Genomic DNA, 24,950 nt, shown 5'->3' with positions numbered 1-24,950 from the left:
ATTTTTTAGCCTTAGGCTAATTTTCCTGACTTTTCCACATTTTCCAGGAATTCTTTGTCTCTGGGAAATCTATTCCAAGTAGTGCAAACAATTCAGAGTTGCTGAAACCTAACTATACAATTCAGAGAAAGGTGATATCTTGCTGAAACTTAACTATCATATCACTTGCTATTTTAAAGCAGAGCTATATCTCACATAATTGTCACCCTGAGAAAATAATCACTACCCACCTCCAGAATCTTGATTATGACACAGTTTTAAAGTACAATGGGACCACAAACAATAGAGCCTTTGACCAAAAACCTTCTTGCATCTTCCTCTTCATCCGTTTTGGGCCACTGGATAGCCTGCTGCACTCTACCCCTCCCCTCTATGTTTGAGTTCAATGCACAGGACACATGGTTCAGCACTGGTTCTTTTGGTGGTGATCCCATTATATATGAACTCTATTATTCAATTTGAAACAATTACAGCAAGGAGATACACTTAATCAACAAACAATAAAATTTAAATGAAAATCTATCCAATTTGAAAAAGAAAGAAAGGTATTTACTTACCTCCCAAATATCTTTCATATTGAAGTCATCAGGAATGTCCATCTCCTTAATTTTTTCCCCCATGAGAGGCCCGAACTGCGTGTACTGTTTCACTTTGCACTGAATCACTACACTGAGTCCATGTTCAGCATCACGCACTTCAAGTCTTAAAATGCTCGGTAGTGTAGCTTCCGCAAACGAACGTTTATGACTAGAGTCGAGAGTCTGTGGAGAATCATAGCCCTGAGTTGGTTGTTCCGTGGTGCTTTGCGGCAGAAGGCCGCAAGGACCATTAGAATCACTGGAAGAGCACTGAAGGTCCTTTCCTAACTTCTCGTCATCCTCACCATTCCCCGATGTATCCGTACTGCTTTCACCATTGCAGTTCGTCCTGTGATTGCTAGCTGCTTCCAAACATTTTGAAGGACTAGTCCTTTGTGCTTCCAACCACTGGTTGAATATCACAGAATCATTGATAAATGCTTGTGGATTTTGCAAGGGACATGCATCCTGCACATGTCTAGAGTTGCAGTCACAGCACAGCTTGATTTTGATGGCAACTCGCTGCTTCTTTTCACTATCATCAGGCTTCTCATTCGAAATAACTACCGGCTGAACTGAAACATTTGGAATGCCATCTTGAGGTGCCTTACGAATGTCATGATGTTTTCTGTAAATGAAATTAAACCAAGATAATGCACAATACTTTCTGGCCAATTTTGGAAAGTATTTTATTGGAATATATCACTGAATGAACACTATATTTGTAGAAGGTTCAAATCCTGAGTGAGACATAGATGTGTCATGGTGTTTGTCCCATCATCTATTTTATCTAATCATCATTCACACAATCAACCTAGTACAGTATAAATGTGACATACAATATCCTAAAACAGAAAATAAATATAGAAGTGATCAAGAGAAAGTGTTACTCAATAGGTACATGCTGCCATTTTGAACATAACGGGTTCTGTGAATCATTCATGACATGGTTACTGTATTGTTATCTTCAATCCCTTCATCTTTCATTTGATGCATATTTTCCCAATATAAAGAACAGTCATACATGTAAGTTCAGTTCAGTGAATACTAAGAAGAAATATTTCAAACATTTTTTAATATGCTACAACTTTAAAACTATAAATGAAATAGTATCAAAGATACCAGAATTTATAATAAAGATACAACTCACCTCTTTGTACTGTGTGACTCTCCATGCTTATGTTTTTTCCTCTTGTGCTTCCCACTGTGTACATAATCCTCTGACTTTTTCTTCCCCTCTTCACTCAATCTTTCATCCTCACCTTCACCTCGATTCCTTCTCTTCTTCCTTCTCTTCAGCTTCACTCGCTCACCAACCTCAATGTGAATGTCTTCCGGAACCTTTGGACTGTTGTAGCTTTCAGGGGACTCAACTTCGCAAACCACACTGTCACTCTTTTGCTGTTTTACCTCCTCTTCCTCCTCCTCCTTTTCTTCATCATCTTCTTCTTCTTCTTCCTCCTCTTCCTCCTCATCTTGACTCTCACCAAACACATTATCTTGCTCAGGTTCCTGTTCCTTGGTTACATCCTCGCCCTCATCTTTTGACAGCTCTTCCGGCATTTCTTCCAAAGCCTCATTCTCCTTGGATGTTGCAGCTTCATCCTCATTATCAGCATTCTCGTACTCCTCATTGTCTTCAAGTTCCTCAGCATCATCCTTACTTTCTGCTTCCTCCTGAATGGGAGCTTGCTTTGGTTCCTCGGTAATTCTATTTAATTCTACCTTAAGTTTTGCGTCAGTGATGTCAGCGTGCACTTTATTGTGAAGGACCACCACGGGGACTTTCTCCAGCTTGTCAACCACTGGCTTCTCCTCCTCTTTTGTAAGAATTTTACATGGTTTCTCAATTTTGTTCTCCTTCTCTTTGACAGCTCTTTCCTTTCCGTCTTTGGAAATGTTTCTTGCACTCCGCCGCACATGGAGCTTGAGAGCTTTGGCTTGTTTCCGGGGACTTCTCCGCAGTGGTCTATCTGACAGTGGGCCTCCACCACTAGGTTTCCATTCTCCATCATCGCTGACATCTGCTTGTTGAGAACTTGTACTGTAAAAGAAAATAATGCTAAATCATGATCTTGCAATACTCCATATTTCCATGACACACTGAACATCCACTTTATTAGAGACAGCACCGCCTCATACATGTGATACAATGCAGATTAAGTGTAATAATAACCACAATCATTGTCAAGAGGTGTTCTGAGTGCAATGTGTGAATGAACATAGAATTCACCAGTCATTTCTGTAAGAGGAGTCGGGTTATTGATACAAAAATTGATTTTACAATAACATTACAAAACACTGTAGTATATTTAAATTATTATTATTATGAATTAATAACAACAATAATAATACTATATACTTGGGGAGAAACTTTTACTTGAAACACCAGTGTGGTACATATCCTTCTCATATTTTGTTATGGCCTTTACCCATCTCAATCACGGAAAATTTTTGAAAGTTTGGGAAATATTGTAATTAAAATTATTAAAATGAACAGTGTCAATTTCCAGAGAGGGGGACTGACTGGTATTATCTTACTGGAGATTTTACCCTATTACTGATTGATTTGCTTTATTTTACTTCGCTTTTTGTGCCACTTTTGGCTAATTTGCGAAGATGGAATATGAGTGATGACATGATGAAATTGATGAATGGGCACTCACAAACATCCATCCCAGACCGGGATTCGAACCCGAGACCTCTGACGTCGTAGCGCGATGTGCTAACCACTCCGCTATGGGGGCCGGCTCACCCTATAATTGATAACTGTTTATTTCTCATATTGATAAATCAAAATTAGTGGAATCGAAAAATGGCATTATTTTTTAATGTTATTTCATCATTTACTGCGACTAACCTAAACAGGTAGAATAATGAGTTGGAATCACCGAAATATATTATTTGAGAATGATAAACACGTTCAACAACTGATCCATCTCGCATTACAAGCCTTATACATTGTTCAAAATGTACTTGTGTGTGTGTGTGTCCTCTTTCAGAAATTTTCCATTGGTAGCAAGAGATTTCAGCGCCCGGGGCAAAAATATATTTTGGCAATCCCTGTACCACATTAGACTGCCTGTTCCTTGCATGGGGGGTAAATGTTATCTTCCTCATTTACATTTCTTTTTAATATTCGTGCGCAAACAGCAAGAGCACAATCCTCGTAAGGCATCCATAAAACCTCGACTTTTCTGTGCTACTTTTTTTTATTATCAAAATCTGCGTTATTTTTCTTAGTTTTTTCGTTATTTTCCCCAAAATTTGCGATTTTATTGTAACACATTTTTCTGCTAAATATGCCTAAAATTTAATCTTCGCTATGTTTTAAAGGAGTATTTTAAATGGTTTGTGACAGTTTCATACACTGGGAACGAGGTTTAAAGAAGTTATTTTTCATTTCTCGTGCGATGTATATATGGCTTCTGTACAGGGGCGGCGCCAGAAATTTTCGACCGGGTGGGCAGAAGCTCCAAAGTGATAGATTAGGGTGGGCAGTATAAATGTAAGATCATGTATGTGTACGTAAGACGTATGTATCCCCCTCTCTCTTACACTCCCGATTTTCCTCTTACTTCTTTTCCCTTTCCTTGTTTTCCTCTTTATTCTTTTCTAATCTATTCTCCCATCTTGTTCCATTTCCTTTCGTTTTGTCTCTGATGGACAAATTATTTCAAGGAAGTGTTTACACATGCGCAGCCATACACCAGCCATACATTCTAATCACATTCTTTCATTCATGTTAATACAGTGAAATAACTGTGAATTAGGTTTAAGCTTGTGTTGCAAATACAAGGCACATACTTGATTTTATGTATTCGGGACAATGATAGAAAGTGCGATGGTAGACAATCGTGAAGTTTCTCGTAATTTAAATGCATGTTCCTGAGCATAGTATTTTCATCGTATGAGTTTTTGACTGAAAGAGTTTTCTTACTCCTTGGGGGTTACTTTTCTTAGCTTGTACAACTGAGAAATTATCTGAATGTTTGTAGTAGCAGCGATTGGGTGCCAACATTTGAGGGGCAAGGACAATATACGCCGGGGTGCCCATCCCCCCAAGGCCAATGGCGCATCCCCACAAAAATCATGTCCTCCCCCCCCCAAATCATATCATTTGCGCCCTGAAACTATATCGTAATCCCTAAGCAGTATACCAACACTAAGCACTATATTCTAAGAAGTGATGTTACTCATGAATATGGAGAATATCGCTCATGTCTTGTAATGCAGCTATAGCATAAAAATTCACATCCACCTCAGTAAAGCGCAAAACACGCATTGTTGTAACAAACACATTATTGCGAGCGAAGCAAGCAAGAAAATTTTTACATCCATGTCTTTGCAGGCTTTCAAGAATATTAATTTAACGGGGTGTCAATACTTTCTTAGGATCCCGGGATATTTAGTCTTTTCCAACTTCTGTTTTGGCACGTTCGTGGTCGAAAACGTTTGGATACCATATCGCTAAATACAGTCTCCAAAATTTAATGTTCAAACTCTCTCTCTCCGCTACAGAAATCCCTTGAAAATCTAAGATTTAACACTTTATCAAGAGCTTCCTATCTCCCCCTTTAAATTTCATACTCAATCCTACCACAAAAATTCCCTTGCCAATTTTAGACTTACTGTTGATATTGAAGAGTGGATATTGCCTCCTCCAAAAAATTAATTCTCAGTCTCTACACCAGGCCGCGTTGGCTCAGTCGGTAACGCGTCTGACTACCATGCTAAAGGTCCCGGGTTCGATCCCCGGCCGGTTCAAATCCGGGAATTTTTTTAACGATGGAAGCGGCCCCGGCGCTCACCCAGCGTCGAATAACATGGGTACCTGGGGGAAACCCTGGGGGTAAAGGCGGTCAGGGGCGTGATGCTGATCACATCACCCCCACTCACGACCGGATCAAGAAAGTGTGGGGCGTTACCCCCACACCCCCTATACGCCTTCATGGCATGGTGCTATGCACAGGGGAGCACTTTACTTTTTTTTTTTTTTTACTCCACACCAGAATTTCTGCAACATTCTAAGACAATAGTAATACACAAGAATTGGATACCTTAATGCTCAGTGCCCCTCTAACTAAAATACCCGCCATAATCTAAGACTTAGAGTTGAATACTGTCCCCTCCAACGTATAATTCAGAATTGCCCCCAGAACCCACGTGTCAATTAAGGCCTAACATATAAGAGTTGGATATTTATCCCCCCCTCGCACCTTCAATAATGACCTTAAACGCTTTCTTTTCTTCATCTAATGGATTAAATATGGTGAATTTAAGGTGTAAAATTTTTACCTGTATTTTGGAAAAATATATAAATGTTCAATTTTACGTTATTTGAAGGGAAAAATCCCCCAAAGAATCTCGATGGCGCAGCCTGCGCGATAATCCCCCCCGTGGGCACCCCTGAATATACGTTTTCTTGGTATAAAAGGCTTAGCATAAAGAGGCCATAGTGCGGGGGAAAAAGTGGTAAAATGTGGCTGGGGAACTGCATCCCCCACTTCCCGCTCCTCCTAATCGCCGCCACTGAATGTTTGGATTAAAATGAACTTCTTATTAGGATGATTTAAAACACACACGGAAAACAAATTATTTGTTCATTGTCCATTAAGTATCTCTAGGCTATTTTGACAAAATATCACTCGTCATAAGTAATAAACAAGTAAGATTGAGAAATCTGTTCAGAATGTAAGAGATTATTAGCTAAGTTGCTCTTCGTTTTCTGAAGAACTGTCATATTACTAATGCGGGAGAAGCAATACACGTATGGTTGGTTACATGAACATATTTTTTGAAGTAACAAAATGATTTAGGACACAAGGAATTCATCGAAGTTGATCATCGTACCAGTAATACTTCATCTATTTTTCATTGGGTTGTATGGTGTGACCATTTCGAACACACTAGAATGTCAACCTCTATCCTGTGCAGTATACCCTGGAAACTTTATTCTTTCAGGGTAACGAGTCCCTGGCGCCTGGAACCACTGTCAAAGTAATAATTTATGAGGATTTGTATTTTGATTGTCAGCGTGCGTTTGTTTTCGTACCTTCGTTACTTTCATCTAATCACCATTGAACCTTATAACGTCGTCATTATTAAAATTAGCAGAAAAATGACTTACAATAAAACAAATCAACCAGAACTTACTCTTCCAAAAATGGAGTGTCATTAGTTTATACCTCTTAGAAAGTTGAGGTGGTAATTTCAATCACACAGCGTTTCATTAGTGGATCAAGGCAGCTAATTCCGTGAACAATGACGTTGTTTTCCGAAAGTCTCAAATATTTGTCTCAGGCAATCACTCTCTTAAAATAGACGCATCTTCTGTGGTGATAAAATGCCATGTTTGATGCGAGTTCTTTCTGTATATTTTTTCCCCCAATGGCATAACGCTGTCGCATTATAATGAAGAGGTCCTGTTTCGACTCCCGTCCTCTGGTGGAAGCACAATGCACACGGGTTCGGACTACACGTTAAACTGTAGGTTTAGTCCCGATTAGCCTATCTGAGCATAAAAGTGGGCTTAGAAACAAACTAACAAAATCGTCTTCTGTATACTTCGTGACATAATTTTGTTTTCTTTACTTCAGCTGCATCTACAGATTCTGTTTACATTTTCGGCTGATTCATGTGACAAAATTTATGTGTGGAACGAGGATTTCTAAATAGGATAAGCCACTCATTAGCAATTGAATAATTCTATAGCTTTTTCCATATATAACTGATTTATTAAAATTTATTCACTTCGGTATTGTAGTGATTGTTGTGATTCCTTCTTATTAGTAGAACGAATATAAAGTTGATCTTTCGTATATCATATTGATATTTGAAGATGACAGGTATATAACAATTGTAATGAAAAAAAAAGGGACACTTCTGGAATTTCAATGCAGAGCTAATTAAAATTATATTATACTCTATATAACATATCCAACTTCAATCAAGCAGTTATCTACTTTTTATTGTCACAACAGGCAGTGAGCAACTATTAATCGTTAATCTTTGCAAAAAATTGTACCTACTCAGCCATTATACATTATAGAAGTTGAATTCAAATAACGTATATTCGTATAATTACAATAGATAACTGCGATCGACCAACAAACGCCCCGCGATCGATCGGTCAATCGCGATCGACGCGTTGGACATGCCTGCTCTATAGCATACTTAAACCCGAAGGATTATGGCTGCACCAACACAAGCTTTCCTGGGCAAGATCAATCCAATCTTTCCCATCCTTACCGATTTATTTTAGGTCCATCTGAACGTTATCCCTCCATCCTCGTCTTAGCCTTCCTACTGTTCCCTTACCATCAGGTTTCCCAACAAGAATCCTGTAAACTATTCTTTCCTCTGCCATTCGTGTCACATGGCCTGCCCATCTAACTAAGTCTTCTTGATTAAATTATTCTAATATTAATTAAAAAGCCGAAATAATTTATTGTGTTGCAGGTGGAAGTAACGCTAAGATGATGTTTAGATTTGTTTATTTGGAGATTATTTTAACCATAGCCTGGCCGGAATTTATATACGTAGTGGAGGCCCGGAGCTGCAGCCCTCAAGTTCACCCTAAATTCTGATTTAATCTTGATCATACCCTGCATAATTTTGAGCCTCCTAAGCCTACTAGCTGCTTTTAAACATGGAAGTATTAATTTGATCACAGTTTTTGTTTCAACAATGACAAAAGTGGCTTTTTATGGGTTGATAATATGTGAACATTTCCAGCGTAGATAATATTTACAAGTAAAATGTACTTGTTATGAACACCAGGTTACACTTGAATATTTAATCATTCATATATCCCCGAGTATATGTACTTATTGAATTTGATTGGGTGGGCAATCGGGTGGGCACAGGAATTTTTGGGTGGGCGCTTGCCCACCCGTGCCCACCCCTGTCGCCGTCCCTGCTTCTGTATGATGGTAGTGCGCACTCGATCTCCACGAAAATTGCACCACTTTCCTCGGTAGTAGAAAACGTTTCTTGCGCAACAAACACCGACGTTACGGCTCCTGCGTGACGGTAGGTGACCACTCGATCTCCGCCCAAATCGCGTCACTTCGATCAGTAATGCAAAATGTTTCTCGCGCTACTAATACCGACGTTACGGCTCTTTTTCCAGGTGAGCCAGACTTGGCGCCAGTTTCGGAAAATGTTCCGAAAGAAAGTGAATATTCGTGGGAAACAACCATTTATTTACACCTGGTTTCATGTGGTTGTCGGAAATATTTCATGTCTAACACTCACCACAGTTTTCTTTTGTGTAAAATTTTGAAAAATGTGCACGTTATACATTATTTTATTTTTTAAGACTAAAACACAAGTGTTGAATTTTCGCTGTATTTGTGCCAAATTCGGGTTATTTTGCGATTTAGAATGGTTGAAAATGTGTTCAGAACATGTCACTGCACGTACATAAACACCTTTATTCTTGCAACAATTAGCATATTTACGGTGTTTTCGCGTCTGCGAAAAATCCAGGTTCCTACCTATTAGGGATGGCGACAAGAGACCGAGACGAGAACGAGACCAGTTCCTTCGAGAATTGTCGAGACGAGACCAAGAATCAGCCAGATTTCTGTAAAATACTTGCTGTCAGGATTCGATTTCGTCGGGACTTTGGTACGGTATTTGAAATATTAACCTAAGTCAAATTTACGTTACTCTGCGACTTGCCAAGTGAATATCTATCTGATAATTTACAGAAGTATTTTTTTAATATTATTTTACAAAGTCAATCCATTGATGGGAATTATGAATCTGTACTGTGTGGTTGCACATATATTCAGGATAAAGTCCCGTTTTTCGGATATCCATTGCTTCGAAACGACGCGTTAAACAAAAAAAATATTTTTTTTTTGAAGAAAAAGACTTGGTTCCTTTAATAATTTCTATACACTGAAAGTTTGTGCCCTTCGAGAACGAGGCGAGTGTTTATAAATCGAGACGAAACCGAGACTATAGTGACAAGACGAAGACCCTCGATTATACAAATTTTGTCTCAAGTGCTCCGGATCCTCTAAAACAAAAATATTTTTGTTTATTGACTGTGTCAAAGTTTGTTAGGACAAAATTGTCCTTCGATTTTACGACAGAACTGCGCATTTTACATTATTTATTTCCCTGTTCTTATGTGGTTATTTACAAGGCGTTACATAGTCATTATAGTGACCGACTCCCGGCGCCCTCCAACTCCCTGAGTCAGTGCCGGATCTACAAATCTTGCCCCCCCCCCCCCGCAAAATATTTCCAAAGGCCCCCTCAACCTACCTACCTTTACACACACACACACACACAACGCAGATACAAAGATACGTGGGCCGTTCAAGTCAATCGGGGACTTTTTTTTTTCCAGGTTTAAATAGACGCCTAGGCTGGAGGTTTTGTATGCAGTAGGAACTGGCAACTGTGTGCTGTTACTGGTAGGCGGCGCCCATTTCCCGCGTTTCTGCATAGATCGTTATTCAAGATGGCGGACAACAGTGTGAATGGCTACATGGAACAGCGTGTTGTGATGAAGTTTTTAGTGAACGAGGACAGAAAACCTGCAGAAATTTACAGAAGACTTCAGGCTCAGTACGGTGATGAGACACTCTGTCGCAGTAAGACATTTGAATGGTGTAAGCGCTTCAAAGATGGCCGTATCTCTATTACTGACGATCCCGGTCGTGGTGGATCACAGCCCACGGCAATCATTCCTGGAAACATTCAGCGCGTGGAGCAGCTGATCCTGGACAATCGTCGCATAACCTGTCGTGAAATTGCAAGGGTGTGTAATCTGTCGTTAGGAACAGTGAACACAATAATTCATGATCATTTGTTGTTCCGAAAAGTGAGTGCACGGTGGGTCCCAAAGCAGCTGTCCGCTTTTGACCGACACAGAAGAGTTGAAGTCTGCAGAGAACTCAAGGACCGCTATGACATGGAAGGCCAGGATTTTCTGAATCGCATCATGACATGTGATGAAACATGGGTTCACCATTTCACTCCAGAATCCAAAAGAGCATCGATGCAGTGGAAGCATACGGAATCACCACCTCCCAAGAAATTTCGAACAGTTGCGTCTGCTGGTAAAGTGATGACAAGTGTCTTTTGGGATAAACACGTTACTCTTATTACACGTTTATTTTTTACCCCATGGTGTCACTATCAACAGTGAGTATTACTGCCGTGTTCTGCGTGATGTGCATAAGAGTTTACGGAAGAAACGTCCGCGTTTCATCACAAAGGGTGTTCTCTTTTTGCAAGACAATGCACGACCGCATACCGCTCAACACACATTCCAAACATTCCAGGAAATCGGCTGGGAGATATTACCCCCCCCCCCCCCCTATAGTCCTGACTTAGTGCCAAGTGATTTTCACCTGTTTGGACCCCTGAAGGAATTCCTTGGAGGAAAACATTTCAACACTGATGATGAAGTGAAGAATGCTGTCCTACAATGGTTCCGCCGTAATGATAAATCCTTCTATGCGGAAGCATTCCAGGCGTTAGTTAAACACTGGGATAAGTGTATAACTGTAGCAGGAGGTTATGTGGAAAAATAAATCCAGTTACCACACTTTGAAATTTGTTCTTCTATTTTTTTTTAAAAAAAAAGTCCCCGATTGACTTGAACGACCTAGTACATACATACATATATACTGTATAATATATATATATATATATATATATATATATATATATATATATATAATGTGTGTGTGTGTGTGTGTATTTCTTGATCTCATGTTGACAAAGTCCCATATAAGGGACTAGAGGGTGATTCAAAAGTCCCTTAAAACCCCCCTATAAAACGTAAACGAGATAGGATGGGTACAATTGGTCATGATATAAACAGGTTAGGCTTAGGGGGAACCAAATTAGTGTGTTCCAAGCGGACGGCCGCCATATTGAATTGAACTCAAAATTTTTAAATGGGAAGGGGGTGATGTGACATATGACACTGTTTTCTCACACCTGGAAAATAATACATTTGTTATAATCATGCAGTCATAACTTTTTGCTGATTAAAGATAGGTTGAAGAAACCTTCACCAATGCATTTCTCCTGAAATTCTGGCCTGATTTGATTCTAGTCTGGCTGCCACGCAGGAAACTCGGGGGGGGGGGTGACCTAAGGTCGGAATTTTTCCGGCTTTGTCCCCGCATAATTAAAGCGGCTAGGGAACTTTAACTTTACCTTTACTTTTATATATTATATTAGTTTCTGTACCCCTGAGTAACTACGTTTATTCTTTACATACGCATATACGAACTGTCCACTATCTCAATACTATCTCAATAGCTGAGGACCCCCTAAAGGCTTACTTGTCTCCGCCCCCAACCCCCCCGCATTGCGGCGTTTTGAGGCTTGTAGATCCGGCACTGCCCTGAGTTGAATAAGGCATTACTTAAACTAAAGGTAAGAGTTCTCGCAATTAGGTTATGCAAAGTAATCCTACACGATGCAAACATAATGCTATTAAGCCTATACGTTAGGTAAGACAGCTTTCACATCACGAGAATGGAGAGAGCATTGGTAGCAATTGAGAGCAATTAGAGTATAAAAGGCAGCATCACAGAAGATCTGGACCACTTATCTGCCTGACTTTGGCACTATAGGGAGTTTTAGTTGGTACCAACAAAGACTCATGCTTCTACTTACCACCGTGGTTGGCATGTTTAAAAGAAACGTGTTTAAAGTATCATGTTTTAAACGTTTAAAACACTTGTCTATGTTCTTTTTACAAGTGTTTAAAACACTGATGATTGAATGGGTGAAACCAGGGTTCAAAATGGACCGGAGCAGACCGGAACGGCGTTCCGGTTCGTGAATATCTGGAACCTTCCCGTTCCGTCTCGTCACAAACGGTGACGAATCGTTCCTGTTCGTGTCGGCCTCCGTGGCGAAGTGGTTATCACAGCGGTTTCGGTTTCGATTCCCGACATGGGCATGTGTGTTCTTTTCGATTGTCCCGTCATCAATTTCATCATATCATCACTTATCCTCATCGTCACGATTGGCCACAAGTGGCGGAAAAGCGACTCTAAATAACAAAAATCAAATCATTCCGGTTCCTTTAATTGTTTTTTAGATGTCACTAAATTTTCCTTTTCAGTGTGAAATAAATCGTTAATACTACTCTTTAGTAGTACACCCAACGGCGAAAGAAACAATAGGCGAATTGTCCACCACCATTTTCATTCTGTCTGTATTACACAATGTGATGACAATGAATTGAAATAATGACGTCAATCAGCAGAGAACAACATAGTTTCATTTCTTAATCAACACAGGATGTAGAAAAAAGTAATGAAATAGTGGTGGACAATTTGCCTACCATTATCTTTGCCGTTAACTGTACATAGAATTCATATAAGCTTTCCTTCTGCATGGAGATACGTTGTTGCCGCGAGGGAGCTTAGCAGAGTATGATGGCGTCAATGTTGCCTTCGCCTTTCTGTGGCTTGTGATTTTAGTTTTCAATTATGTATTTGTTAATTATTATTATTTGTCGTGTCAGTCAAATTTCAAGTCAGTCTAAACACAATAAATTCAATTCCTTATTATACATGAAATAACAATATGGAAAAATCTTCCACTTGCACAAACTTATTTTTAGTAAGTAATATTAAGACTGAGTATTGAGGATATGTACATTTAATTAGGTTTTTTTGGGCGAGCTGACTACCATCCACGATTTCCGTCTGTTTAAATTTCAAAAAGGGAAGAAAATTCCATAAGTGGAAATGTATTTGATATTTATATAAATAATTTAATATTAACTATTGAAAGACAGCGTATCGTTCAGTAGTCGTTATCTCGTCGTTCTAGAAACAGAAAAGACACCACGTTAACGAAAATAAATCGTCCCGTCTCGTGAAAATTTCCATTTCGAGCCGTGTATAAAACGGTTTTCTTCCGTACTTTCCCTAACTGGTTTTTCAAGAAGACAACGCTGGGAATACTTACATAACATTTTTTTCTGATTAGCGTATTTTTCATACCCATCAGAACCTCTACAACATAATTATGTTATTCATAAAACAGCAAGTTTCATTAGCATTCTTACCAAGGATGGGAATATTCAAAAGCAATTATGTGTGATATGCCAAGGACTTTCAAGTAAAAACAACGGTAAAGTAACATAAAAAATATCTAAAAGATGAGCTGTTCCCTGTGCATTGTTCCATGCCATAAATAGGGCCACCGGACTTCCTCTTATTTCCGAAAATGTTATATATTTTAGTGTTAAGTCTGGCGTCCGGGAGGAATTCGAAAGAAATCCTAAATGTCCTACAGTTTAGGTAACACGTAACTTGAATCACGAAAACAGGTCTTATTTTCCTAAAAGTTTACGGTTATTACAAGCATAAGGAAACAGTTTATCGTTGTGAAGTTTCAGAACACACGCTCCCTTCATCAGACATTTATTTTCATTTTGACTAAAGATACAGTTATAACAATGGTTAGCAATTTTTTAAACAAAAAGAATCCGTTATATAATGTTACATTGTTGAGATATTTTTTTCCTGACCCTATCAACTGTTAGTCGATATTAGTCATCTTTCTTAGTTTTTTGCAAATTATATTTAGTTCACTATGCACTTATTTTTCACAACTGTAACTTGTAATAAAGCAACTTAACTGTGAAAAGAAGCAGTCTGTTTTATTTTCATTTTTATTTCTGATGGAGGGAGCGTGTGTTCTCCTGAAACGTCACAACGAAAAACTGTTTTCTTATGCTTGTAATAACCGTAAACTACAGGAAAATAATTCTACAATGCAAGCAATGCGTACATACAAGAAAAACTATTAAAACAGGTATTTCAATGGGGAGACAGAAAATCACAGGAAAATCTGAAAAAAAGTGTCTTCTTTGAGAAGTATGCTTGTGTACTTGGCACTTCCTCGGATCATCAAATAATAATATAATAATAAATATCCGTCCCAATCCTGACTTTGCAAAACACCTTCCATGTTTTCTGGATCTTGAACAGTTGAAATATTTCGAATGGCCATGTTTCAAAAGTGATTAATTTGTAAATTTTGTAAGTCTAAGAAATTGTTGGAAATTTTAAGAAATTGAGAAAAAATTACTTCTCGTACTAAAATCTTTGCTACTTTTTCCTGAATATTTCCCATTCCGAATGCCTGGATTTTGTTCTCTGTCCTGATCTTTTCTCGACCAAAAACGTTCCTTCCCTCACATCTCTAGAAGTTTGTGGAACTTTTTTACTCAAGATTCTTTTACAAATTCATTTTTGAACTGCAATGTGTCACGTAATTTGCTAATATTTCCAAGTAATATGTTATATTCACTGTAAATGCGATTGTAACCTACATGGCGTGGAAGTAAGGCTTCGCATATTCGACCATAGTAGATGCTGTTTGATTGATTGATTTATTTATGTGATATGATATGATTTGCTTTATTTTACTTCGCCTTTTGTGCCACTTTTGGCTAATTTACGAAGATGGGGATGAGTGATGATATGATGAAATTGATGAGTGGACACTCACAAATATCCATGCCCAGGCCAGGATTCGAACCCGGGACCCCTGGCGTCGTAGCGCGATATGCTAACCACTCCGCCACAGGGGCCGGCTGATTTATTTATTTGACTTCGCATTTCTGCCACTTTTGACTAATCGCGAAGATGAGGATGAGTGGTGATGAAATTGATGAAGGGACACGCAAAGAACACTTATGTCCAGACCGGGATTATGTTGTTGAAACTGAAAATAAAATTTATCCCCAATCTATAGGTCAGGACGGTATTTGGAAGTAGCAAGTTATTTGAAATGTAGTTAAAAGTAACGGCTACTTTTTCGAGTAACGTTAACTGTAACTTGTTAAGCGAGTTATTCAGTTACTTTCTTCAAGTAACGTCACAACGAAACTAATAGCAATTACTTCTAGTTACTTACATGGCACGAAATGGAAATTTTAATGAAACAGAACGTTTTACTTCCGTTAAAATGGTGTTGTTTTTTTGTCTCTGATTACTAAAGCGATGAGATTAACGACTAGTGAAATGACGCGCTGTATTATTATTAATAACAGTTAATATTAAAATATTTACATAAACATAAAATAATATCAAATACATTAGATACAAGTTCTCTGGAATTATCTTCCATTTTAAAAATTTACACAGGCGAAAATCGTGGATAGTAGTCTGCTTGGCTAAGAGGGAAAAATGAATTAAGTGTACATATCCTCAATACTTTGTCTTAATAAAAGTAATTTGAAAAATCAAGTGGTGCTGGTGAAATATATTTCCACATTGTTATTTCCCAAATGACCATGAATTGGATTTATTGTTTGACTGACTTGAATTTTCACTTATGGGTTAATCGGTTCAAAGAAGAAAGGACGACAGAAAACCAACGAAAAAGAGAAAATTAAGAAAAGAAAGGAAATACTGCAGATAGTGTGTTGGTTACAGTTCCAGCACTCCATACTTGTCTCCAACTTATTAACGAAGAGGGCATGCTTTTGCGTATCACATCCCCACATACAAGTGGAAGCTTTATAAAGGCTGTAATATGTACAGTCACCGGCAATATAAATGAGAACCTAGATCCTGAAATATTCGCTTCCCTGCAAGGCGGTGCCATTGAAAATTTGCTAATAAAATTCACTTTTCGCCGTAGAGTTAGGCAACACACATAACGCCTTGCAGGGAAGCAAACATTTCAGGATATAGGTAACCCATTTTCATTACCGATGACTGTGCACCCGCCTCAGCGCATTTTCAGAAGATGGAAGTGTATCAGTATACGCTGTATAAGACACATCTTATTACTAAATTCATTGACCCTGTACTATTAGAGAGTGTTAACAATTTAGTTCATACTTAAAGACAAATGTAATGAAAAGGAAGTTGAAAACCTATAAAAATACCTTAAAATATCAAAAAAGAAGGACCTAAAAACGGAAAAAGGACGTATAAATGTGATCCAAATTAATTAATAACTTCAGTTTTAATTACATATTTAATGAATATGCGCGGCACCTCCTTATCTGCTTCAGGCGTCCAAAAATGTTTTTCTCTTGTTTCAGGGATGGTTCAAATATATTTATTTATTTCTGTTTTTATTATTTCTTTACTACAGAAAGGGTGTTTAAGAGGTGATGAACTGATGATTCGAATTGAGAATGGGCAGTAAAAACGTAGTCGAAAGAAGGTGAAGTCGCAAAAAAAGCCGTTAAGACCTAAAAAAAAGGCTAAAAAAGGACCAATAAGCCAAAAACGCCGAAAAGGCAAAAAAAGGACAAATAAACCCCACCTTTTTCTGGCCTACAATGACCAAAATTGAATATATTATGTTGGGCCTCGTCTTCGGACACTAGGGGAAAAAAAGGATTTCTCCTCAACGTCCGAGCCCTAGCAATGAATCTAAAAAAATAAACGAACCGGAACGGTCCATTGTCTATATGACGAGAGGTTCGGGAAGGTTTTAGACGTACACGAACGGAAACGTCGTTCCGGTCAGCTCCGATCCATTTCGAGTCCTGTGTGTGACCCTTTTGATATAAATTAAGCACTTGCTCCTCCAAGAAAGCTAAAATTAACGATAAATCGTTAGTAACTTAGAGTTATTTACGATTAGAGTTAATTTTGATGCACTCCAGTTTGTCTTCCTAGGAGAGAATTAAAGGGCTGCGAGATTTTAAAAGGCAAGTGAACTAACTTTAAGCTCTGTGGAAGTTACTATTCCGAAACATAGTAGCTTCTACCAATTGTAGCACTGCAACTCTTCTATTATTTCAGAAGGTTAAAGAATAGTGAATTCTTAACATATTTCTGTTTTAAGCCACAACAAATAACACAGTTTTTTTCTGTTACAGCACAAATTATACATTTTCTTTTAAGACTATATTATGAAATTACAGTTGACTGTTATGGAAGTGTTAAATTTTCGATGTGAGATTTTACATTTTAGACTTAATATTATTCTAGGGTTACCAGATTTCTAAAAGAAAAAAACGGGACATACAGATTATGTAGACATGGATATAGTTAAATTAATTTTTTATAACATTTTTAAACATTAAAAAATCTATTCCTGTTTTTTAAAATGGGACAATTCTGTATATACGGGACGTCTGGCAACCCTATATTATTCCCAATATTACTACTTAATGCATGTTGTATACTTTTTTTTTTATTTTGCTGTCTATTTTCTCATTAGGGCATTCCATTGTCACGGGTAGGACACACAGACTACATTTTTGACATTACAATAAAGTAGATTGTGCAATGAATTATGAAACTAAACACTGTTGATTAAACATAACTACCCTTAACATACTTTCCAAGATTTATAGCTGTAAGTGAACAATTTTGTGTCACGGGTGAGACAGATAATACACTGCCTCTTTACTTAATAAGAGAGTTATTTTAATTTCTGTGTATTTTCAAATTACGAAAATTATTTTTTTAAGACAAAGAGAATCTAATTGTCCTTTTAATATTCTAGTGGAGCTGAAGGAGAAATAAACTGTTCTTTGGTTTCACGGGTGGGACACAATACAAAACAAAAGTAAATCAAAAAGTTAAAATAAACGAACAATATGTTAAATACCTTCTACCTTAGTTAAGCATAATACTAGAATGATTATCCAAATGAAAATATTAGATTGTTGACTCACAGGATAGAATAAAGTTACAGCATTGCATATATTTTTAAAAATCGAGATTTAAGGGCACTTTGACATAGAATCCAAAATTACTTTTTTATGTTGCTTTTCACGTTTCGCACCTTTTTCTCAGATTTATTCTCGGTGGGGTTATGCCACTTGTATTCAAAACCCGCTACGCTTTTAGAGCATATGGCTATATTTACCTGTCTGTAGTTTCCTCCTCGGTGTCGGCCTTCTGTAGATCACTTCCATCTTTCTTTTTATCGTCATCATCTTTTCCTTTAGATTTCAATCCAAGCTTTTCTTTCCTGCAAAGGAGAAAAAACACTCTTTCAAGCTTCACATAACTGTAGGTTAGGTTAGCGATACATTAGGTTAAGTTATACTGATCGCAACTCCAATTGGCGGTTGACCTTGATGGCTATTTCTGGCGCTTTAAGTCCCCCAATCATTTTCGGGGGCGTGTCGTCCGATGGGCGTCAACAAACTCAGTTGCGAAGTAAAAGCTGAAGGGATCACATCGCTCTCCCGAAGCAACGTTGCCAAGCGTACTTCTGTTTTTGCCAGTTGTCTTTATATAGCTGCGTGTCCGCCTGCATTCCGACCTGTGGGTGGTCCTTCTGTAAACTATCGCTCAGGACCGCGTGTGCAGTTGCCTCGCTGATTTCTGGTGCAGACAGTACCCTTGCTCGATAAGATTCTTTCTCGCTTTACAGTACGTTTGGCAACATGTGGTGAACTCAGCGCTCATTTGTTTCGTCCCGCGAACAACGCTCGGTACCTTGTGACTCGAAAATGCCCGATCTTAGTCGAAGAAAATTCAACTGATCGCTGATTCGCTGTTTCCCAGCCGTTAGTTGAAGTTGCGGTGCAAATTGGCTCGACCTAGGGAAATCAAAAACTTTCGGTGATGACTCAGGATCGTGAGGACCGTGAGCTTGGCGAGGGATCAAGCTAGTCAGCCGATCCCCTGGAAATTGGCATCGTTATTATTAAATTAGAAAACCCAAACTTTTATTATTTTGACGGTCCATAACAGAAATAAATTTCAGTTAATTGATTTTCCTCCAGGGTGACCCAAGGAAAAAACGAGCAGGAACAATTGAGTAAAAAACGTAGGAATCAGGTGAGAATTTCATTTTTCCATGTACCACCACTTGATTCAAGGAATAAATGATTCCATGAGATTTCAACATTCCAAAAATGAAGTCAAGGAACGTAAATTTCATGACTAAAATTTCCTAACAAATTTTTCGCAAAGCATCCCCCAGTTGTCTCATTGTCACCATGTTAAACTACAGGAGCATCTCCGTCCCCCCTTCCCCAGTTAACTCGGATGCTCAACCAAACATCCCTCCAGCTAACATTTTCCATTTCAAGCACTGCCCCTAACTTTCTAACAACGTGTGTGAAAGTTAATAACAAATATAGAATAATTGTGCATTTCAGTGAATTAACTCTATGAAATGTAAAAATTAGAAAAAAAACTGTTGTGCCGGATATTCACTCATTGATATATCGAGTAGAAGAATCTCTGTCAGGATATGATAATAATAAATTAAAGAATAACGGTTTATTATTAAGAGTTTATAATAGCAATTGTTATCTAATTATTATTATTATTATTACTATTTAACTTTACATCAACGACCCGATTCTCCATACCAAAATTTCTGGCGATCTCCTTGATGAGAACAACTGTGAAGCTACCTGAAACAACAACAACCAAAGAAAAGTAGCGGACTCCGGTCTACATGGCAGAGTCAATGGGACTCGATACACTGACCAGTTGTTGCGTCACGGAATTTACTTTTATTTTATATCTACCTAGGTATACAGGGTGTATCATAAGTAATAGCGCAAACTGACACAGTTGAAAGTACACGATAATAGAAGCAAAAAGGTCTCAGTAAACATGGGTCTGCAAACGAGCCGTTTTCGAGATAATTGCGAATGTGTGGTTACAAGCCGCCACTGACTTCATTGTTTGTAGACGTTGTCCTAGTTGGTAACATGGTAATAATACAGTAACAAAAATCATTGGAGATCTAATTGCTTTTATTGAACATTCTACTTACTTTAACAAACGTTAGTATGTTACATGTTACAATTGCTGTACACTCGTACCTGTTAAAGGTGGTGTTCAAAGTGTCGTCCTTGCATCTAGATGCAGTTTCCAATTCTTTCGAACACGCCCGGTTCATTTCGGAATTGGTCACAAGCATGTACAATTCTCTGTACTGATTGTATCCATCCTTTTGATTACAACGCCACCTCTCGGAAATGTTCTGTTTTGTAAACAAAGAGGAAACCTCGGAACGCGCAAGGAGTAAAAAACTCGATGTTTACAAAATGCAATCAGTGACGGCTTCTAACCACACATTCGTACACATTATTAGCATTTTACCAACTAGGACGACGTTTACAATTAAGTCAGTGGCAGCTTGTAACCACACATTCGCAATTATCTCGAAAACGGCTCGTTTGCAGACACATGTTTACTGAGACCTTTTTGCTTCTATTATCGTGTACTTTCAACTGTGTCAGTTTGCGCTATTACTTATGATACACCCTGTATATTATAAAATTTGTAACATTGATTTTACGTGTTGAAACTCATTTTGGACAGTAAGACTTTCTCCTTCAAGGTGGAATCTGAAGGTGATATAAAAATAAATATACAGTAGAGCGTCGATTATCCGAACGTCGGTCAACCGAACGACCGCTTAACCGAACTGTGTACTCGCTCACTTTCAGATATCTGTAATGAAAAAAGTACGTGACTTAGCTGCTCGTAAGCGTGTAGGCTTGCTTAGACAGACCAAAATAAAGGATTTTTTAAACGTTAATTTTGTGTACTGTGTGTATTGTTCATGCAAAATGCGTATGTAATATGTACATATTTTTGTTTAATAAACTGTACCACATACTATATATTCCTACTAAAGTTGCCTTTGTACGTTACTTTGTAATACATACTTAAAGAGATGCCTGTTTTTATGAATAAATTTACTGTACAGTACTACTTCTTTTTGGCAAATAAACATGTACAGTTCGATTATCCGAACAAACCAGTTTTCCGAACACCCATGTCCCCCAATTACTTCGGATAATCGACGCTCTACTGTACTTGTTTTCCCGCACAAAACATCGTCTTGGCTCACTTTCATTTTGACTCGCCCTTGTATTTATCCGCACTTGAAATTGAATTTAATAAATCTATATGACATCCTTTAAACAAATTTTTCACATGTTGGTCTTGCTCTAGCCGAAGAGGGATCACGTACATTTTCTCCTAAGGTTCGCATTGATTTCAATTCTGTCAAAAGAGCTCTACGTTATGGATTATTAAAATATCATAAAATGGGTTTGGACTCCCATGTATTTCCTATGCAGAATGAAATTCGCTAATCAGAGCAATGTATTGGCGTTTTTCGTAAGAGCCAATTCTTATTCAATCTTTCTCCCTTCCGTTCATCTGTATTGTTTAGTTACAGTCGAAGTTCGGGAGGTGGGGAGGAGGCTATATCTCCAGTTAAGAAACTTTCCATAGGTACAGCATCCCCGCACACTCCGGAACTAGGAATTTCCACTTCGAGCACTGTGTGGATATATTAACTAACATGTTCCTACGCTATTGGAATTACCGCGAATTTTACAATATCATACCGTTAAAATTTAACAGTGCCTCTTCAATTAATGTCTGTTATTAAAATTTGAATACCTTATCGTGCATAAAGATAGGTAATCATTATACATTGCAGTTACGTGGACCGTAAATATGTCTTTTTAAAAAGCGGTATCATTAATTTCTCATTAATTAGATTAACTGTGTAATGGCTGTTAATACTACACAATAGTCAATGAAATTCGGCCCCAGGACCTGCACCAACAGACGTTCCACGATTTAAAACGATCACGGCAGCAGAAAATGACTGCCTTAAACGGTCATTTTTCCAGTGTTCTTTAAAAAAGTTATAAGTACTTTCGCTTATGTGCTTTGTGCAAGTAGTGTGTTCCTAGAGTACGTTAAGAAGTAATACTTCCATGAGCGTTCGTGATTGGCCCTACACAAGGGCGGGTAGATCGCTTCGTGAATGCAATTGTATCCCTCGACCTTAAGAATCGAATTTTTAACATTTTATGAAAAACGTTTCGGCCGTGGCCTCACTTTAAGATACAGTCATCTCGAATGAAAATGGGATGCTTGGATCCTGAAATACCCACTTCCTGCATGTCGTTATGCGTGCTGCCTAACTCTCAGGCGATGGATGAGCTTCAGCAACAACACTACAAATATTGATTGATAGAGTTTAATTTACTTCGCATTTCTGCCACTTTGGCTAATCGTGAAGATGAAGATGAGTGATGATATGATGAAATTGATGAAGGGACACGCAAATGACATCGATAGCCAGGCCGGGAATAGCTAACCACTCCGCCACGGAGGCCGGCAACACTACAAATATATTTTATACAGTGGGCCTCCCCGATGGCGTAATGTTAACGTCGCCGCCTTGTAATTAATATTATTATTATTATTTGTGTATTGTTTAGTTGGATTCGTCTGAATTGACAACATCCGTAGTCCTCAAAAGCCTAGTCTAACTTTTCCGTTTTGGTGACTGAATCGATGTTTTGTTAAGCGATTTGTTACTTCGAATATGTTGTAAAAAAGAAAAATTCTACCGTTTCTCCAAGAAATGTTTAACTTTTATGCTTTATAGTACACATTCTGAACTTCATTCTGCGTCATTACAACAGAAAAGTTATGCAAAACTTCCCATGAATATGTCACTAAAATAGAGTGGCGTTCCCAAGGAGAGGTTGGTGGTGGTCATACCCCCACTTTGGGCGATATTACTAAAAGAAAAAAGTCAAATGCTGGGACAAATAGCAAAATATAGGACTGGCTCCTAAAAAAAGACATAACCTCTCTTCTTTTATAATCATATCCTCTTTTTTGGAAAATTCTGGGCACGGTACTGCTAAAATACTCATAATTTGTGGAAGAAGAAATTTGTTTCGAGGAATAAATTGGTCCGTTCTGCATTTAGCAACATAACGTAAGGAAAATATCGTGTGTACACAGATAAACGTAAATACGTTTATCTGTGGTGTAGTTGTAGAAAACACAAAGCGTACGTGCGTTACATTACCCCCCCCCAAACACACACAACTTTGTTAAATAGTATAATTTAATGAATTGCTCCCTCCATAGTTAACTACTTCAACGAATTATGTGTCATTTTATGGTTTTCTTTATAGATATGCAGTATATTATATATATATATATATATATATATATATATATATATATATACATACATTCGATACAAATTTCGAAAACTTTTGGTGCGTACGAAATGATAACCAAATTATAAATGTTTCATTGTTGGGAATGCATTTCTTACTTTAACAGACTGTATCCGAATATCGAGTTTGCTTAATTCCTCTCTCTTGATTGGAACTTTATAATTAGAAATTCCACTGTCCATCAGTTCAATACATCGGTTTAATACGTTCAGTTGAACAGAGTTAAAAATTCACAGCTCTGTTTTTCTTTCTTTTTTTGCTTTTGCCTTTTCGCCCTATCGCAACGCAATACCACTGGTGGCAGACGACAAGCGATCAGTCGCGCAAAGCACGTTGGGTAGAAAATGGCGGGAAATCTATTGATCGTCATTCGCACAGCATCCAGTATCCCGTGTGATCTCCGTTCCGAACCATCATCACACAGACCACACCCCCTCGAAATGTCGCCCTGATGGATCACATCTGTTCGGATCGCAACATGCCACAAACTGTCACATTTCCTGTTACTCACCCTAAGATGGGATCCGCCAGGTCCAGCAAGTATGCTACGAAGTCCACATCGCTTCTGTATGCCAGCTGTCTTTTCAGTATAATCCATCTTCTAGCGTTGGTAGCACCTATATAAATGTTTTTGGCGACGCGCTTCTCGTCTGCTTCCCTTTTGACCAGGCGAGATTTCCAATTTGATCTTCTCAATGACTTCCCGTCCCTACAGGATCTCCTTGGCATCGCTACATTGCTAAATGCTTCCGATTTTTGCACAAAAAGAACGGGACGTGTGCGCTATAATATCCTATCTTCTTTATACCCGGCTGCTATCGACCGAGGAACATGGCGGATGTACTGTACCAAGCGCGAGAGAGAGAGGGGAGCGCGCCGAATGTGACTTGGGGCACATCGGCAGCTTTCGGAACTGTTCGGCACCATCCTAGCTCTCTTTACGTTGCGTCGGCTTTAATGTGCGTGCGCGCTTGTATGTGTGTGTGTGAGTATGTGTGTGTGCGTGTGCAGATTTAGTCTTGGAGGATTGCAAGACGATGTCCACGGCGACAAGAAAAACGAGCAGTTATCCTTCCCCTGGCTTTAAGATTGACTTGTGACGTTTGCGAGAGAAAGGCTTAAACTCCCGATTCCTTTATTGCTGTATTCAACAGGTTTTTGAAGAAGATATATCTGAAAGACAAATCATTCATTCTATGGCTCCATTAAAGTTGGCGCTTAAACGCAACGACTCCGTTTTCGAATCGTGTTTTACTCTATTTTAATAGGCGGCTTCTGCAGCTGATCGAAAATTTTCTCTTTAGATTCATCCGATCGACGTGAAAATACAATGAAACATCGCTTTAGGCAGATATACCTAAGCGTAACAAGAATCGCTTTAAAAGCATGCATCGAATTGATACATCGCC

At 38.4% G+C, this 24,950-nt stretch overlaps 1 protein-coding gene across 2 annotated transcripts in view; it reads right to left on the bottom strand.

The window, feature by feature from the left end:
* Window positions 1-24,349, bottom strand: part of LOC145998997 (uncharacterized) — a 53,017-nt gene extending 28,668 nt beyond the window's left edge. For both annotated transcript variants that reach the window (XM_083135850.1, XM_083135851.1), the window contains exons 1-4: window positions 24,053-24,349; window positions 18,429-18,533; window positions 1,729-2,622; window positions 558-1,206 (exon numbers count right to left, since the gene is read on the bottom strand). In XM_083135850.1, coding sequence (XP_082991976.1) covers window positions 558-1,206; window positions 1,729-2,622; window positions 18,429-18,533; window positions 24,053-24,270 — 1,866 coding nt within the window. In that variant the 5' untranslated portion in view covers window positions 24,271-24,349. The remainder of the gene's footprint in view (window positions 1-557; window positions 1,207-1,728; window positions 2,623-18,428; window positions 18,534-24,052) is intronic.
* Window positions 24,350-24,950: the final 601 nt, after the last annotated feature.

This window comes from Lepisma saccharinum, chromosome 14 (assembly GCF_977018435.1).
Source record: "Lepisma saccharinum chromosome 14, izLepSacc3.1, whole genome shotgun sequence".
NCBI classification, from domain to species: domain Eukaryota; kingdom Metazoa; phylum Arthropoda; class Insecta; order Zygentoma; family Lepismatidae; genus Lepisma; species Lepisma saccharinum.
The sequence above is the reverse complement of the archived record's forward strand: the minus strand, read 5'-3'. Positions and strand labels throughout refer to the sequence as shown.